This window comes from Centroberyx gerrardi, chromosome 10 (assembly GCF_048128805.1).
Source record: "Centroberyx gerrardi isolate f3 chromosome 10, fCenGer3.hap1.cur.20231027, whole genome shotgun sequence".
Taxonomy (NCBI): Eukaryota; Metazoa; Chordata; class Actinopteri; order Beryciformes; family Berycidae; genus Centroberyx; species Centroberyx gerrardi.
Genome location: NC_136006.1, coordinates 1,242,283 through 1,259,782, shown reverse-complemented (window position 1 = coordinate 1,259,782; position 17,500 = coordinate 1,242,283). Strand labels below are relative to the sequence as shown.

The following is a 17,500-nucleotide window of genomic DNA, read 5'->3' as shown; positions in this document are numbered from 1 at the left end:
AAATCTGTCAAATAAAATCAAAGTATATTACAGTACAGTGCAGTATATTATATTTCAGTGTAGTACAGTACAGTATATTATAGTGTAGTACAACAAAGTACAGTATAGTACAAGGAAACCACCATGAAGTAAAAGAGGAGGCAGAAAACACACTGATTCATACACACTGACACACAAACACTTGTGGAGAATTTTATTGACAGATGTTGAGTTTGATTGACAGGCGTTGAGTTTGATTGACAGGCGTTGACAGTTTGATTGACAGGTGTGTTGTGTGCTCTGAACCCCACCAGGGGAAAGTGGAGGCGGAGTTCCACCTGGTGACAGCAGAGGAGGCGGAGAAAAACCCGGTTGGCAAAGCCCGCAAAGAGCCGGAGCCGCTGGAGAAACCCAAGTAAGAACAGTTCTGCTGTCCAGTGGATCTACTCACATCATACATGATGAAGTACATGCTATGGAACATGACACAAAAAATATATATTGTACTACACAATGAATGAAAAGTATATTAATGATATAATAATAATAATGACATTTAGTATGTCAAAAAGAAATACCATGCTATGGAAAAAATGCACATGCTATACTCCGACACAAACAGCGAGACATAAAGAAGACATACGTACACGCATAAGTACACATGTAATGTCAGAAAAAAAATACATATTATACTATGACATAAAAAAGGCATATTATAACATGAGAAAAAATTACATAATATAGTAGGCTATAATATAAAAAAAAGACATACTATACTGCATGTTGTTTAGTTATTTTCCCCTAGTTTTAGTTAATGAATTATTGTGTATTGTGTTTGGCGCATGACTCCCTCGTTGTTACTTCCTTGAGCCGGACTGCAACAAAGGCATAATGTAAAATATCATAACAATAGTATAACATGGAAATGAAAATGATATTATACTACTAGATAAAAATGGCATACTATGCTATGAAATAAAACGTGACATACAATACTGTGACTTAAAAAAGATGTAATTAAAAATGCTACACTAACCTATGACAAAGACATACTAAACTGAAATAAAAAATGCCATACTAAACTGACATAAAAAAACAGTAAACTGACAAAAATTTGACATAGCAAACTGACAGAAAATAGCATACTGACCTATGGCATAAAAAAATGACATATTAAACTGACAAAAAACTGACATACTAAACTGACAAAAAACTGACATACTAAACTGACAAAAAACCGACAAAAAACTGACAAAAAACTGACATACTAAACTGACAAAAAACTGACATACTAAACTGACAAAAAACTGACAAAAAACTGACAAAAAACTGACATAAAAAACTGACAAAAAACTGACATACTAAACTGACAAAAAACTGACATACTAAACTGACAAAAAACTGACATACTAAACTGACATAAAAATTACATACTAAACTGTCAGTTTAGTTTTTGTCAGTTTAGTATGTCATTTTTTATGTCAGTTTAGTATGTCATTTTTTGTCAGTTTTTTGTCATTTTAGTATGTCATTTTTTTTGTCAGTTTAGTATGTCATTTTTTTTTGTCATTTTTTTTGTCAGTTTAGTATGTCATTTTTTTTTGTCATTTTTTATGTCAGTTTAGTATGTCATTTTTTTTGGTCAGTTTAGTATGTCATTTTTTTTGTCATTTTTTATGTCAGTTTAGTGTCATTTTTTTGGTCAGTTTAGTATGTCTTTTTTTTTTGTCAGTTTAGTATGTCATTTTTTATGTCAGTTTAGTATGTCATTTTTTTTTGTCAGTTTAGTATGTCATTTTTTTTGTCAGTTTAGTATGTCATTTTTTGTCAGTTTAGTATGTCATTTTTTTTGTCAGTTTAGTATGTCATTTTTTTTTGTCAGTTTAGTATGTCATTTTTTTTTGTCAGTTTAGTATGTCATTTTTCATGTCAGTTTAGTTTGTCATTTTTTATGTCAGTTTAGTGTCATTTTTTGTCAGTTTAGTATGTCATTTTTTGTTGTCAGTTTAGTATGTCATTTTTTTTTGTCAGTTTAGTATGTCATTTTTTTTTGTCAGTTTAGTATGTCATTTTTTTTTGTCAGTTTAGTATGTCATTTTTCATGTCAGTTTAGTATGTCATTTTTTTTGTCAGTTTAGTATGTCATTTTTTGTCAGTTTAGTATGTCATTTTTTGTCATTTTTTGTCAGTTTAGTATGTCAGTTTAGTATGTCATTTTTTTGGTCAGTTTAGTATGTCATTTTTTGGTCAGTTTAGTATGTCATTTTTCATGTCAGTTTAGTATGTCATTTTTTGTCATTTTTTGTCAGTTTAGTATGTCAGTTTAGTATGTCATTTTTTTGGTCAGTTTAGTATGTCATTTTTTTGTCAGTTTAGTATGTCATTTTTTTGGTCAGTTTAGTATGTCATTTTTTTGTCAGTTTAGTATGTCATTTTTTTGTCCGTTTAGTATGTCATTTTTTGTCAGTTTAGTTTGTCATTTTTTATGTCAGTTTAGTGTCATTTTTTGTCAGTTTAGTATGTCATTTTTTGTTGTCAGTTTAGTATGTCATTTTTTTTTGTCAGTTTAGTATGTCATTTTTTTTTGTCAGTTTAGTATGTCATTTTTTTTTGTCAGTTTAGTATGTCATTTTTCATGTCAGTTTAGTATGTCATTTTTTTTGTCAGTTTAGTATGTCATTTTTTGTCAGTTTAGTATGTCATTTTTTGTCATTTTTTGTCAGTTTAGTATGTCAGTTTAGTATGTCATTTTTTTGGTCAGTTTAGTATGTCATTTTTTGGTCAGTTTAGTATGTCATTTTTTGTCATTTTTTGTCAGTTTAGTATGTCAGTTTAGTATGTCATTTTTTTGGTCAGTTTAGTATGTCATTTTTTTGTCAGTTTAGTATGTCATTTTTTTGGTCAGTTTAGTATGTCATTTTTTTGTCAGTTTAGTATGTCATTTTTTTGTCCGTTTAGTATGTCATTTTTTGTCAGTTTAGTATGTCATTTTTTTTTGTCAGTTTAGTGTCATTTTTTGTCAGTTTAGTATGTCATTTTTTTTTGTCAGTTTAGTGTCATTTTTTGTCAGTTTAGTATGTCAATTTTATGTCAGTTTAGTGTCATTTTTTGTCAGTTTAGTATGTCAATTTTATGTCAGTTTAGTGTCATTTTTTGTCAGTTTAGTATGTCATTTTTTTTGTCCGTTTAGTATGTCATTTTTTGTCAGTTTAGTATGTCATTTTTTTTGTCAGTTTAGTGTCATTTTTTGTCAGTTTAGTATGTCAATTTTATGTCAGTTTAGTGTCATTTTTTGTCAGTTTAGTATGTCATTTTTTTGGTCAGTTTAGTATGTCATTTTTTTGGTCAGTTTAGTATGTCATTTTTTTTGTCAGTTTAGTATGTCATTTTTTTGGTCAGTTTAGTATGTCATTTTTTTGGTCAGTTTAGTATGTCATTTTTTTGGTCAGTTTAGTATGCCATTTTATTTGTCAGTTTAGTATGTCATTTTTTTTGTCAGTTTAGTATGTCATTTTTTTTGTCAGTTTAGTATGTCATTTTTTTGGTCAGTTTAGTATGTCATTTTTTTTGTCAGTTTAGTATGTCATTTTTTTTATCAGTTTAGTATGTCATTTTTTTTGTCAGTTTAGTATGTCATTTTTTGTCAGTTTTTTGTCAGTTTAGTATGTTATTTTTTGTCAGTTTAGTATGTCATTTTTTTTGTCAGTTTAGTGTCATTTTTTGTCAGTTTAGTATGTCATTTTTTGTCATTTTTTTGTCAGTTTAGTATGTCATTTTTTGTCAGTTTAGTATGTCATTTTTTGTCAGTTTAGTATGTCATTTTTTTTGTCAGTTTAGTGTCATTTTTTGTCAGTTTAGTATGTCATTTTTTGTCAGTTTAGTATGTCTTTTTTTTGTCAGTTTAGTATGTCATTTTTTTTGTCATTTTTTTTGTCAGTTTAGTATGTCATTTTTTGTCAGTTTTTTGTCAGTTTAGTATGTCATTTTTTGTCAGTTTTTTGTCAGTTTAGTATGTCATTTTTTGTCAGTTTAGTATGTCATTTTTTGTCAGTTTTTTGTCAGTTTAGTATGTCATTTTTTTTGTCAGTTTAGTATGTCATTTTTTGTCAGTTTAGTATGTCATTTTTTGTCAGTTTAGTATGTCATTTTTTGTCAGTTTTTTGTCAGTTTAGTATGTCATTTTTTGTCAGTTTTTTGTCAGTTTAGTATGTCATTTTTTTTGTCAGTTTAGTATGTCATTTTTTGTCAGTTTAGTATGTCATTTTTTGTCAGTTTTTTGTCAGTTTAGTATGTCATTTTTTGTCAGTTTTTTGTCAGTTTAGTATGTCATTTTTTGTCAGTTTTTTGTCAGTTTAGTATGTCATTTTTTGTCAGTTTTTTGTCAGTTTAGTATGTCATTTTTTGTCAGTTTAGCATGTCATTTTTTGTCAGTTTTTTGTCAGTTTAGTATGTCATTTTTTATGTCAGTTTAGTATGTCATTTTTTGTCAGTTTAGTATGTCATTTTTTGTCAGTTTTTTGTCAGTTTAGTATGTCATTTTTTATGTCAGTTTAGTATGTCATTTTTTATGTCAGTTTAGTATGTCATTTTTTGTCAGTTTAGTATGTCATTTTTTTGGTCAGTTTAGTATGTCATTTTTTGGTCAGTTTAGTATGTCATTTTTCATGTCAGTTTAGTATGTCATTTTTTTTGTCAGTTTAGTATGTCATTTTTTGTCATTTTTTGTCAGTTTAGTATGTCAGTTTAGTATGTCATTTTTTTGGTCAGTTTAGTATGTCATTTTTTTGTCAGTTTAGTATGTCATTTTTTTGGTCAGTTTAGTATGTCATTTTTTTGTCAGTTTAGTATGTAATTTTTTTGTCAGTTTAGTATGTCATTTTTTGTCAGTTTAGTATGTCATTTTTTTTTGTCAGTTTAGTGTCATTTTTTGTCAGTTTAGTATGTCATTTTTTTTTGTCAGTTTAGTGTCATTTTTTGTCAGTTTAGTATGTCAATTTTATGTCAGTTTAGTGTCATTTTTTGTCAGTTTAGTATGTCAATTTTATGTCAGTTTAGTGTCATTTTTTGTCAGTTTAGTATGTCATTTTTTTTGTCCGTTTAGTATGTCATTTTTTGTCAGTTTAGTATGTCATTTTTTTTTGTCAGTTTAGTGTCATTTTTTGTCAGTTTAGTATGTCAATTTTATGTCAGTTTAGTGTCATTTTTTGTCAGTTTAGTATGTCATTTTTTTGGTCAGTTTAGTATGTCATTTTTTTGGTCAGTTTAGTATGTCATTTTTTGGTCAGTTTAGTATGTCATTTTTTTTTGTCAGTTTAGTATGTCATTTTTTTGGTCAGTTTAGTATGTCATTTTTTTTGTCAGTTTAGTATGTCATTTTTTTGGTCAGTTTAGTATGTCATTTTTTTTGTCAGTTTAGTATGTCATTTTTTTTATCAGTTTAGTATGTCATTTTTTTTGTCAGTTTAGTATGTCATTTTTTGTCAGTTTTTTGTCAGTTTAGTATGTTATTTTTTGTCAGTTTAGTATGTCATTTTTTTTGTCAGTTTAGTGTCATTTTTTGTCAGTTTAGTATGTCATTTTTTTGTCAGTTTAGTATGTCATTTTTTGTCAGTTTTTTGTCAGTTTAGTATGTAATTTTTTGTCAGTTTAGTATGTCATTTTTTGTCAGTTTAGTATGTCATTTTTTTTGTCATTTTTTTTGTCAGTTTAGTATGTCATTTTTTTTGTCAGTTTAGTGTCATTTTTTGTCAGTTTAGTGTGTCATTTTTTGTCAGTTTAGTATGTCTTTTTTTTGTCAGTTTAGTATGTCATTTTTTTTGTCATTTTTTTTGTCAGTTTAGTATGTCATTTTTTGTCAGTTTTTTGTCAGTTTAGTATGTCATTTTTTGTCAGTTTAGTATGTCATTTTTTGTCAGTTTAGTATGTCATTTTTTGTCAGTTTTTTGTCAGTTTTTTGTCAGTTTAGTATGTCATTTTTTTTGTCAGTTTAGTATGTCATTTTTTGTCTGTTTAGTATGTCATTTTTTGTCAGTTTTTTGTCAGTTTAGTATGTCATTTTTTGTCAGTTTTTTGTCAGTTTAGTATGTCATTTTTTTTGTCAGTTTAGCATGTCATTTTTTATGTCAGTTTAGTATGTCATTTTTTGTCAGTTTAGTATGTCATTTTTTGTCAGTTTTTTGTCAGTTTAGTATGTCATTTTTTATGTCAGTTTAGTATGTCATTTTTTGTCAGTTTAGTATGTCATTTTTTTTGTCAGTTTAGTATGTCATTTTTTGTCAGTTTAGTATGTCATTTTTTGTCAGTTTTTTGTCAGTTTAGTATATCATTTTTTGTCAGTTTTTTGTCAGTTTAGTATGTTATTTTTTGTCAGTTTAGTATGTCATTTTTTTTGTCAGTTTAGTGTCATTTTTTGTCAGTTTAGTATGTCATTTTTTTGTCAGTTTAGTATGTCATTTTTTGTCAGTTTTTTGTCAGTTTAGTATGTCATTTTTTGTCAGTTTAGTATGTCATTTTTTGTCAGTTTAGTATGTCATTTTTTTTGTCAGTTTAGTATGTCATTTTTTGTCAGTTTAGTATGTCATTTTTTGTCAGTTTAGTATGTCATTTTTTGTCAGTTTTTTGTCAGTTTAGTATGTCATTTTTTGTCAGTTTTTTGTCAGTTTAGCATGTCATTTTTTGTCAGTTTTTTGTCAGTTTAGTATGTTATTTTTTGTCAGTTTAGTATGTCATTTTTTGTCAGTTTAGTATGTCATTTTTTGTCAGTTTTTTGTCAGTTTAGTATGTCATTTTTTGTCAGTTTTTTGTCAGTTTAGTATGTCATTTTTTGTCAGTTTTTTGTCAGTTTAGTATGTCATTTTTTTTGTCAGTTTAGAATGTCATTTTTTGTCAGTTTTTTGTCAGTTTAGTATGTTATTTTTTGTCAGTTTAGTATGTCATTTTTTGTCAGTTTAGTATGTCATTTTTTGTCAGTTTTTTGTCAGTTTAGTATGTCATTTTTTGTCAGTTTTTGGTCAGTTTAGTATGTCATTTTTTTTGTCAGTTTAGTATGTCATTTTTTGTCAGTTTTTTGTCAGTTTAGTATGTCATTTTTTTTGTCAGTTTAGTATGTCATTTTTTGTCAGTTTAGTATGTTATTTTTTGTCAGTTTAGTATGTCATTTTTTGTCAGTTTAGTATGTCATTTTTTGTCAGTTTTTTGTCAGTTTAGTATGTCATTTTTTTTGTCAGTTTAGTATGTCATTTTTTGTCAGTTTAGTATGTTATTTTTTGTCAGTTTAGTATGTCATTTTTTGTCAGTTTAGTATGTCATTTTTTTTGTCAGTTTAGTATGTCATTTTTTGTCAGTTTAGTATGTCATTTTTTGTCAGTTTAGTATGTCATTTTTTGTCAGTTTAGTATGTCATTTTTTATGTCAGTTTAGTATGTCATTTTTTGTCAGTTTTTTGTCAGTTTAGTATGTCATTTTTTGTCAGTTTTTTGTCAGTTTAGTATGTCATTTTTTGTCAGTTTTTTGTCAGTTTAGTATGTTATTTTTTGTCAGTTTAGTATGTCATTTTTTTTGTCAGTTTAGTATGTCATTTTCTTTGTCAGTTTAGTGTCATTTTTTGTCAGTTTAGTGTCATTTTTTGTCAGTTTAGTGTCATTTTTTTGTCAGTTTAGTATGTCATTTTTTGTCAGTTTTTTGTCAGTTTAGTATGTCATTTTTTGTCAGTTTAGTATGTCATTTTTTGTCAGTTTAGTATGTCATTTTTTGTCAGTTTAGTATGTCATTTTTTTTCAGTTTTTTGTCAGTTTAGTATGTCATTTTTTGTCAGTTTTTTGTCAGTTTAGTATGTTATTTTTTGTCAGTTTAGTATGTCATTTTTTGTCAGTTTAGTATGTCATTTTTTGTCAGTTTTTTGTCAGTTTAGTATGTCATTTTTTGTCAGTTTTTTGTCAGTTTAGTATGTCATTTTTTTTGTCAGTTTAGTATGTCATTTTTTGTCAGTTTTTTGTCAGTTTAGTATGTTATTTTTTGTCAGTTTAGTATGTCATTTTTTGTCAGTTTAGTATGTCATTTTTTGTCAGTTTTGTCAGTTTAGTATGTCATTTTTTGTCAGTTTTTTGTCAGTTTAGTATGTCATTTTTTTTGTCAGTTTAGTATGTCATTTTTTATCAGTTTTTTGTCAGTTTAGTATGTCATTTTTTGTCAGTTTAGTATGTCATTTTTTTCGTCAGTTTAGTATGTCATTTTTTTGTAATTTTTTTGTCAGTTTAGTATGTCATTTTTTTTGTCATTTTTTTGTCAGTTTAGTATGTCATTTTTTGTCAGTTTAGTATGTCATTTTTTGTCAGTTTTTTGTCAGTTTAGCATGTCATTTTTTTTGTCAGTTTAGTATGTCATTTTTTATGTCAGTTTAGTATGTCATTTTTTTGGTCAGTTTAGTATGTCATTTTTTTCTCAGTTTTTTGTCAGTTTAGTATGTCATTTTTTTCTCAGTTTTTTGTCAGTTTAGTATGTCATTTTTTTTGTCAGTTTAGTATGTCATTTTTTTTGTCAGTTTAGTATGTCATTTTTTGTCAGTTTTTTGTCAGTTTAGTATGTTATTTTTTGTCAGTTTAGTATGTCATCTTTTCTTGTCAGTTTAGTATGTCATTTTTTGTCAGTTTTTTGTCAGTTTAGTATGTCATTTTTTGTCAGTTTAGTATGTCATTTTTTGTCAGTTTTTTGTCAGTTTAGTATGTTATTTTTTGTCAGTTTAGTATGTTATTTTTTGTCAGTTTAGTATGTCATTTTTTGTCAGTTTTTTGTCAGTTTAGTATGTCATTTTTTTTGTCAGTTTAGTATGTCATTTTTTGTCAGTTTTTTGTCAGCTTAGTATGTCATTTTTTGTCAGTTTAGTATGTCATTTTTTGTCAGTTTTTTGTCAGTTTAGTATGTCATTTTTTTTGTCAGTTTAGTATGTCATTTTTTGTCAGTTTTTTGTCAGCTTAGTATGTCATTTTTTGTCAGTTTAGTATGTCATTTTTTGTCAGTTTAGTATGTCATTTTTTGTCAGTTTTTTGTCAGTTTAGTATGTCATTTTTTTTGTCAGTTTAGTATGTCATTTTTTGTCAGTTTTTTGTCAGCTTAGTATGTCATTTTTTGTCAGTTTAGTATGTCATTTTTTGTCAGTTTTTTGTCAGTTTAGTATGTCATTTTTTTTGTCAGTTTAGTATGTCATTTTTTGTCAGTTTTTTGTCAGCTTAGTATGTCATTTTTTGTCAGTTTAGTATGTCATTTTTTGTCAGTTTAGTATGTCATTTTTTGTCAGTTTTTTGTCAGCTTAGTATGTCATTTTTTGTCAGTTTAGTATGTCATTTTTTGTCAGTTTAGTATGTCATTTTTTTTGTCAGTTTAGTATGTCATTTTTTGTCAGTTTAGTATGTCATTTTTTTGTCAGTTTCGTATGTCATTTTTTGTCAGTTTAGTATGTCATTTTTTGTCAGTTTAGTATGTCATTTTTTATGTCAGTTTAGTATGTCATTTTTTGTCAGTTTAGTATGTCATTTTTTGTCAGTTTAGTATGTCATTTTTTGTCAGTTTAGTATGTCATTTTTTTTGTCAGTTTAGTATGTCATTTTTTGTCAGTTTAGTATGTCATTTTTTGTCAGTTTATTATGTCATTTTTTTTGTCAGTTTAGTATGTCATTTTTTGTCAGTTTTTTGTCAGCTTAGTATGTCATTTTTTTTGTCAGTTTAGTGTCATTTTTTGTCAGTTTAGTATGTCATTTTTTGTCAGTTTAGTATGTCATTTTTTGTCAGTTTTTTGTCAGTTTAGTATGTCATTTTTTGTCAGTTTTTTGTCAGTTTAGTATGTTATTTTTTGTCAGTTTAGTATGTCATTTTTTGTCAGTTTAGTATGTCTTTTTTTGTCAGTTTAGTGTCATTTTTTGTCAGTTTAGTATGTCATTTTTTCTCAGTTTAGTATGTCATTTTTTGTCAGTTTTTTGTCAGTTTAGTATGTCATTTTTTGTCAGTTTTTTGTCAGTTTAGTATGTCATTTTTTGTCAGTTTAGTATGTCATTTTTTGTCAGTTTAGTATGTCATTTTTTGTCAGTTTAGTATGTCATTTTTTGTCAGTTTAGCATGTCATTTTTTATGTCAGTTTAGTATGTCATTTTTTGTCAGTTTTTTGTCAGTTTAGTATGTCATTTTTTGTCAGTTTTTTGTCAGTTTAGTATGTCATTTTTTTTGTCAGTTTAGTATGTCATTTTTTGTCAGTTTTTTGTCAGTTTAGTATGTCATTTTTTTTGTCAGTTTAGTATGTCATTTTTTGTCAGTTTAGTATGTCATTTTTTGTCAGTTTTTTGTCAGTTTAGTATGTCATTTTTTGTCAGTTTAGTATGTCATTTTTTGTCAGTTTAGTATGTCATTTTTTGTCAGTTTTTTGTCAGTTTAGTATGTCATTTTTTGTCAGTTTTTTGTCAGTTTAGTATGTTATTTTTTGTCAGTTTAGTATGTCATTTTTTTTGTCAGTTTAGTATGTCATTTTTTTTGTCAGTTTAGTGTCATTTTTTGTCAGTTTAGTGTCATTTTTTTGTCAGTTTAGTATGTCATTTTTTTTGTCAGTTTAGTATGTCATTTTTTTTTGTCAGTTTAGTGTCATTTTATGTCAGTTTAGTATGTCATTTTTTGTCAGTTTAGTATGTCATTTTTTGTCAGTTTTTTGTCAGTTTAGTATGTTATTTTTTGTCAGTTTAGTATGTCATTTTTTTTGTCAGTTTAGTATGTCATTTTTTTTGTCAGTTTAGTGTCATTTTATGTCAGTTTAGTATGTCATTTTTTGTCAGTTTAGTATGTCATTTTTTGTCAGTTTTTTGTCAGTTTAGTATGTCATTTTTTGTCAGTTTAGTATGTCATTTTTTATGTCAGTTTAGTATGTCATTTTTTTTGTCAGTTTAGTGTCATTTTTTGTCAGTTTAGTATGTCATTTTTTGTCAGTTTAGTATGTCATTTTTTGTCAGTTTTTTGTCAGTTTAGTATGTTATTTTTTGTCAGTTTAGTATGTCATTTTTTGTCAGTTTTTTGTCAGTTTAGTATGTCATTTTTTGTCAGTTTAGTATGTCATTTTTTGTCAGTTTAGTATGTCATTTTTTGTCAGTTTAGTATGTCATTTTTTGTCAGTTTAGTATGTCACTTTTTGTCAGTTTAGTATGTCATTTTTTGTCAGTTTTTTGTCAGTTTAGTATGTCATTTTTTGTCAGTTTTTTGTCAGTTTAGTATGTCATTTTTTGTCAGTTTAGTATGTCATTTTTTTTGTCAGTTTAGTGTCATTTTTTGTCAGTTTAGTATGTCATTTTTTTTGTCAGTTTAGTATGTCATTTTTTGTCAGTTTTTTGTCAGTTTAGTATGTCATTTTTTGTCAGTTTAGTATGTCATTTTTTGTCAGTTTAGTATGTCATTTTTTGTCAGTTTAGTATGTCATTTTTTGTCAGTTTTTTGTCAGTTTAGTATGTCATTTTTTGTCAGTTTTTTGTCAGTTTAGTATGTCATTTTTTTGGTCAGTTTAGTGTCATTTTATGTCAGTTTAGTATGTCATTTTTTGTCAGTTTAGTATGTCATTTTTTGTCAGTTTTTTGTCAGTTTAGTATGTCATTTTTTGTCAGTTTAGTATGTCATTTTTTTTGTCAGTTTAGTATGTCATTTTTTTTGTCAGTTTAGTGTCATTTTATGTCAGTTTAGTATGTCATTTTTTGTCAGTTTAGTATGTCATTTTTTGTCAGTTTTTTGTCAGTTTAGTATGTCATTTTTTGTCAGTTTAGTATGTCATTTTTTATGTCAGTTTAGTATGTCATTTTTTTTGTCAGTTTAGTGTCATTTTTTGTCAGTTTAGTATGTCATTTTTTGTCAGTTTAGTATGTCATTTTTTGTCAGTTTTTTGTCAGTTTAGTATGTTATTTTTTGTCAGTTTAGTATGTCATTTTTTGTCAGTTTTTTGTCAGTTTAGTATGTCATTTTTTGTCAGTTTAGTATGTCATTTTTTGTCAGTTTAGTATGTCATTTTTTGTCAGTTTAGTATGTCATTTTTTGTCAGTTTAGTATGTCACTTTTTGTCAGTTTAGTATGTCATTTTTTGTCAGTTTTTTGTCAGTTTAGTATGTCATTTTTTGTCAGTTTTTTGTCAGTTTAGTATGTCATTTTTTGTCAGTTTTTTGTCAGTTTAGTATGTTATTTTTTGTCAGTTTAGTATGTCATTTTTTGTCAGTTTAGTATGTCATTTTTTTTGTCAGTTTAGTGTCATTTTTTGTCAGTTTAGTATGTCATTTTTTGTCAGTTTAGTATGTCATTTTTTGTCAGTTTTTTGTCAGTTTAGTATGTCATTTTTTGTCAGTTTTTTGTCAGTTTAGTATGTTATTTTTTGTCAGTTTAGTATGTCATTTTTTGTCAGTTTAGTATGTCATTTTTTGTCAGTTTAGTATGTCATTTTTTGTCAGTTTTTTGTCAGTTTAGTATGTCATTTTTTGTCAGTTTTTTGTCAGTTTAGTATGTTATTTTTTGTCAGTTTAGTATGTCATTTTTTGTCAGTTTAGTATGTCATTTTTTTTGTCAGTTTAGTGTCATTTTTTGTCAGTTTTTTGTCAGTTTAGTATGTCATTTTTTTTGTCAGTTTAGTGTCATTTTTTGTCAGTTTTTTGTCAGTTTAGTATGTCATTTTTTGTCAGTTTTTTGTCAGTTTAGTATGTTATTTTTTGTCAGTTTAGTATGTCATTTTTTTTGTCAGTTTAGTATGTCATTTTTTGTCAGTTTAGTATGTTATTTTTTGTCAGTTTAGTATGTCATTTTTTGTCAGTTTAGTGTCATTTTTTGTGTCAGTTTAGTGTCATTTTTTGTCAGTTTTTTGTCAGTTTAGTATGTTATTTTTTGTCAGTTTAGTATGTCATTTTTTTTGTCAGTTTAGTATGTCATTTTTTGTCAGTTTTTTGTCAGTTTAGTATGTTATTTTTTGTCAGTTTAGTATGTCATTTTTTTTGTCAGTTTAGTATGTCATTTTTTGTCAGTTTAGTATGTCATTTTTTTTGTCAGTTTAGTATGTCATTTTTTGTCAGTTTAGTATGTCATTTTTTGTCAGTTTAGTATGTCATTTTTTGTCAGTTTAGTATGTCATTTTTTTGTCATTTTTTTGTCAGTTTAGTATGTCATTTTTTTTGTCATTTTTTTGTCAGTTTAGTATGTCATTTTTTTGTCATTTTTTTCAATTTAGTATGTCATTTTTTTGTCAGTTTAGTATGTCATTTTTTTGTCATTTTTTTCAGTTTAGTATGTCATTTTTTTGTCAGCTTAGTATGTCATTTTTTGTCAGTAAAATAAAAAATGACATTAAACTGACAAACTGACATAAAAAATGACATACTAAACTGACAAAAAATGACATACTAAACTGACAAAAAAATGACATACTAAACTGACAAAAAATGACATACTAAACTGACAAAAAAAATGACATACTAAACTGACAAAAAAATGACATACTAAACTGACAAAAAAATGACATACTAAACTGACAAAAAAATGACATACTAAACTGACAAAAAATGACATACTAAATTGACAAAAAAATGACATTAAACTGACAAAAAACTGACAAAAACTGACAAAAAAATGACATACTAAACTGACAAAAAATGACATACTAAACTGACAAAAAAAATGACATTAAACTGACAAAAAACTGACAAAAACTGACAAAAAAATGACATACTAAACTGACATAAAAAATGACCAAAAAAATGACATACTAAACTGACATAAAAAATGACCAAAAAAATGACAAAAAAAAATGACATACTAAACTGACCAAAAAAATGACATACTAAACTGACAAAAAAATGACATACTAAACTGACAAAAAATGACATACTAAACTGACAAAAAAAATGACATACTAAACTGACAAAAAAATGACATACTAAACTGACAAAAAAATGACATACTAAACTGACAAAAAAATGACATACTAAACTGACAAAAAACTGACAAAAACGGACAAAAAAATGACATACTAAACTGACAAAAAATGACATACTAAATTGACAAAAAAATGACATTAAACTGACAAAAAACTGACAAAAACTGACAAAAAAATGACATACTAAACTGACAAAAAATGACATACTAAACTGACAAAAAAAATGACATTAAACTGACAAAAAACTGACAAAAACTGACAAAAAAATGACATACTAAACTGACATAAAAAATGACCAAAAAAATGACATACTAAACTGACATAAAAAATGACCAAAAAAATGACATACTAAACTTACATAAAAAATGACAAAAAAAAATGACATACTAAACTGACCAAAAAAATGACATACTAAACTGACAAACATTTGACAGCAAACTGACAAAGAAAATGGCATAAAAAAGGCAATGAAAACTGACAAAAAAACATGATAGCAGACTGACAAAACAGACAAAAAAAATGACAAATTACAAAAATGATTAAAATTACAGACTAAGCTATGACATAAAAAAATGACATACTAAACTATCAAAAAATGTTTTGACATACTACAGGAGATAAAAAATGAAATACTTATGAATATATACTAATGAAATAATGCCATACCATGTTATGACGTTAAATGAGATATCGTGACATTATTATATACTGTAATAGGACATAAATAAAAACATGCTAATTATTTTTCCCCTAGTCGTCCGGACACGTCCTTCTCGTGGTTCGTCAACCCGTTCAAGTGTTTCTTCCACCTGGTGTGGAGAAGCTACAAGAAGTACATCATCATCGCTCTGGTCCTCCTCATCACCGCTCTCTTCCTCGCCCTGCTGCTCTACACCCTGCCAGGGGCCATCTCCCAGAAGATAGTCAACGGATAACACACACACACACACACACACACTGCTCTACACCCTGCCAGGGGCCATCTCCCAGAAGATAGTCAACGGATAACACACACACACACTGCTCTACACCCTGCCAGGGGCCATCTCCCAGAAGATAGTCAACGGATAACACACACACACACACACACACACACACTGCTCTACACCCTGCCAGGGGCCATCTCCCAGAAGATAGTCAACGGATAACACACACACACACACACACTGCTCTACACCCTGCCAGGGGCCATCTCCCAGAAGATAGTCAACGGATAACACACACACACACACACTGCTCTACACCCTGCCAGGGGCCATCTCCCAGAAGATAGTCAACGGATAACACACACACACACACACACTGCTCTACACCCTGCCAGGGGCCATCTCCCAGAAGATAGTCAACGGATAACACACACACACACACACTGCTCTACACCCTGCCAGGGGCCATCTCCCAGAAGATAGTCAACGGATAACACACACACACACACACACACACACACTGCTCTACACCCTGCCAGGGGCCATCTCCCAGAAGATAGTCAACGGATAACACACACACACACACACACTGCTCTACACCCTGCCAGGGGCCATCTCCCAGAAGATAGTCAACGGATAACACACACACACACACACACTGCTCTACACCCTGCCAGGGGCCATCTCCCAGAAGATAGTCAACGGATAACACACACACACACACACACTGCTCTACACCCTGCCAGGGGCCATCTCCCAGAAGATAGTCAACGGATAACACACACACACACACACACACACACACACTGCTCTACACCCTGCCAGGGGCCATCTCCCAGAAGATAGTCAACGGATAACACACACACACACACACTGCTCTACACCCTGCCAGGGGCCATCTCCCAGAAGATAGTCAACGGATAACACACACACACACACACACACACACTGCTCTACACCCTGCCAGGGGCCATCTCCCAGAAGATAGTCAACGGATAACACACACACACACACACACTGCTCTACACCCTGCCAGGGGCCATCTCCCAGAAGATAGTCAACGGATAACACACACACACACACACACACACACACACACTGCTCTACACCCTGCCAGGGGCCATCTCCCAGAAGATAGTCAACGGATAACACACACACACACACACACTAGGCTACAGTGTATAACACTATGTAACAAAAATGACCAATCACCTGCTATTCTGTCAGAGTAAGAAATTAACTGTTTTCAGAGGATATTTTTTGCCTCCTTTATGATTTTTAGGGGAATTTTGATCTTCTGGTCCTTTTCATGGCTATTTTTATTAAACTATGAAATAATACATTCACACTGCATATTGGCAAATAAACACTCAACTTGTACCACTAATAAACACTAATGTGTACCACTTGTAAAACTACTGCTTTAACTTCTCTCACCCTGCCTGACTTGACTGACAGCTGTTGAGAGTTTGACTGACAGGTTTGTTGTCTGCGCTAAATTATTATTTACTTTGTTTTAAAAATAAATGTTGTCTTTTTAATGTTTCTACCTGTTGTATTAATATAAATAAAATACCTCTGACCAGAGATGTGGAATAAATGTATATGCTTGCCATCATTAGGATTTATTTTATCTTACTTTAACAAATGAAAAATAAAACAGTAATTTCATAATTCCATAAAACAGAATGCACTGATAAAAACAAAGTGGAATAAAATAAAATTAACTGACATGAGCACATTGATTAATTATACTAACAAAAAATACAAATACAAACTTTTGATATTGGGTCAAATAACTGTTTATTTTCCACTTAATATAAATTAAAGCTTTTACACATTTTGGTCAAAGTAGTTTTACATAATTTTACATAATAAGAGGCTGTGTAACCAGTTCTGTTTGTCTGACTGTTCAGTTCTCAAACTTCCCGTGGTTTCAATACAACAAACAAGGTTTCAATACTGCCAAATGCTTCAGAACAGTTAACAAACATAAAGGAAAAATGTTTTCCTCCAAAAATAATGCAGCGCCCCCTTTAGGCAAGACAGTTCTGCAACTAAGTATCTAGGCCCGGATCTACTAACGGTTTGCACCAGCGCACTGCGGGTGCTAAACCTTGTTTTCTGATCTAAGACGGTGCGCAGGCCGTTTGTGGCTGAACTCACGGGTTGATCTGTGTGCGCCGTTTTTTGCGGTTTGGTCTAATTACATATGCATTTGTGGGTGTTCCAAGGCTGAGGCACAAAATAAAGGCAGGGGTTTATGGAAATTGGCAGTGGACGGGATTTATCAAGAGGCGGTGGCCGTTATCACCAGTCGATTGCGCACGGAATTTAATACCTGGGAACAGCAAGTCTTATCATGTTGTGCACAGGATAGCTCTGCTGGAACTGTCTGGAACCGGTCTAAGATCAAAGTGACACAGTCATCTACAGCTTAACATGCAGTCATTAGATCGCAGGTTTAAACGAGTATGCTGACTTAAAAATGTACAATTTAAGCCTCATTGGCAGAGTAGCAGAATGCGCACTCAATATTCAGACTATTACCTAAATATACAAAAAGGAAAAGTTGCACGCTCTTCTCTGGATTTGCTGACACTTATTATGAGCCAATATCTCAGCGGCATTGCCTTGATGAAAACAATGCAGCTAAAACATGTGTGTA

At 29.3% G+C, this 17,500-nt stretch overlaps 1 protein-coding gene across 1 annotated transcript in view; it reads left to right on the top strand.

Annotated features, from left to right (window-relative positions):
* fer1l6 (fer-1 like family member 6) overlaps positions 1–16,436 on the top strand; it is a 54,041-nt gene extending 37,605 nt beyond the window's left edge. Inside the window, exons 45-46 of the mRNA XM_078286017.1 lie at positions 294–394; positions 14,661–16,436. Of these exons, the coding sequence (XP_078142143.1) occupies positions 294–394; positions 14,661–14,841 (282 nt within the window). The 3' untranslated portion in view covers positions 14,842–16,436. The remainder of the gene's footprint in view (positions 1–293; positions 395–14,660) is intronic.
* The last annotated feature ends 1,064 nt before the right edge of the window (positions 16,437–17,500 follow it).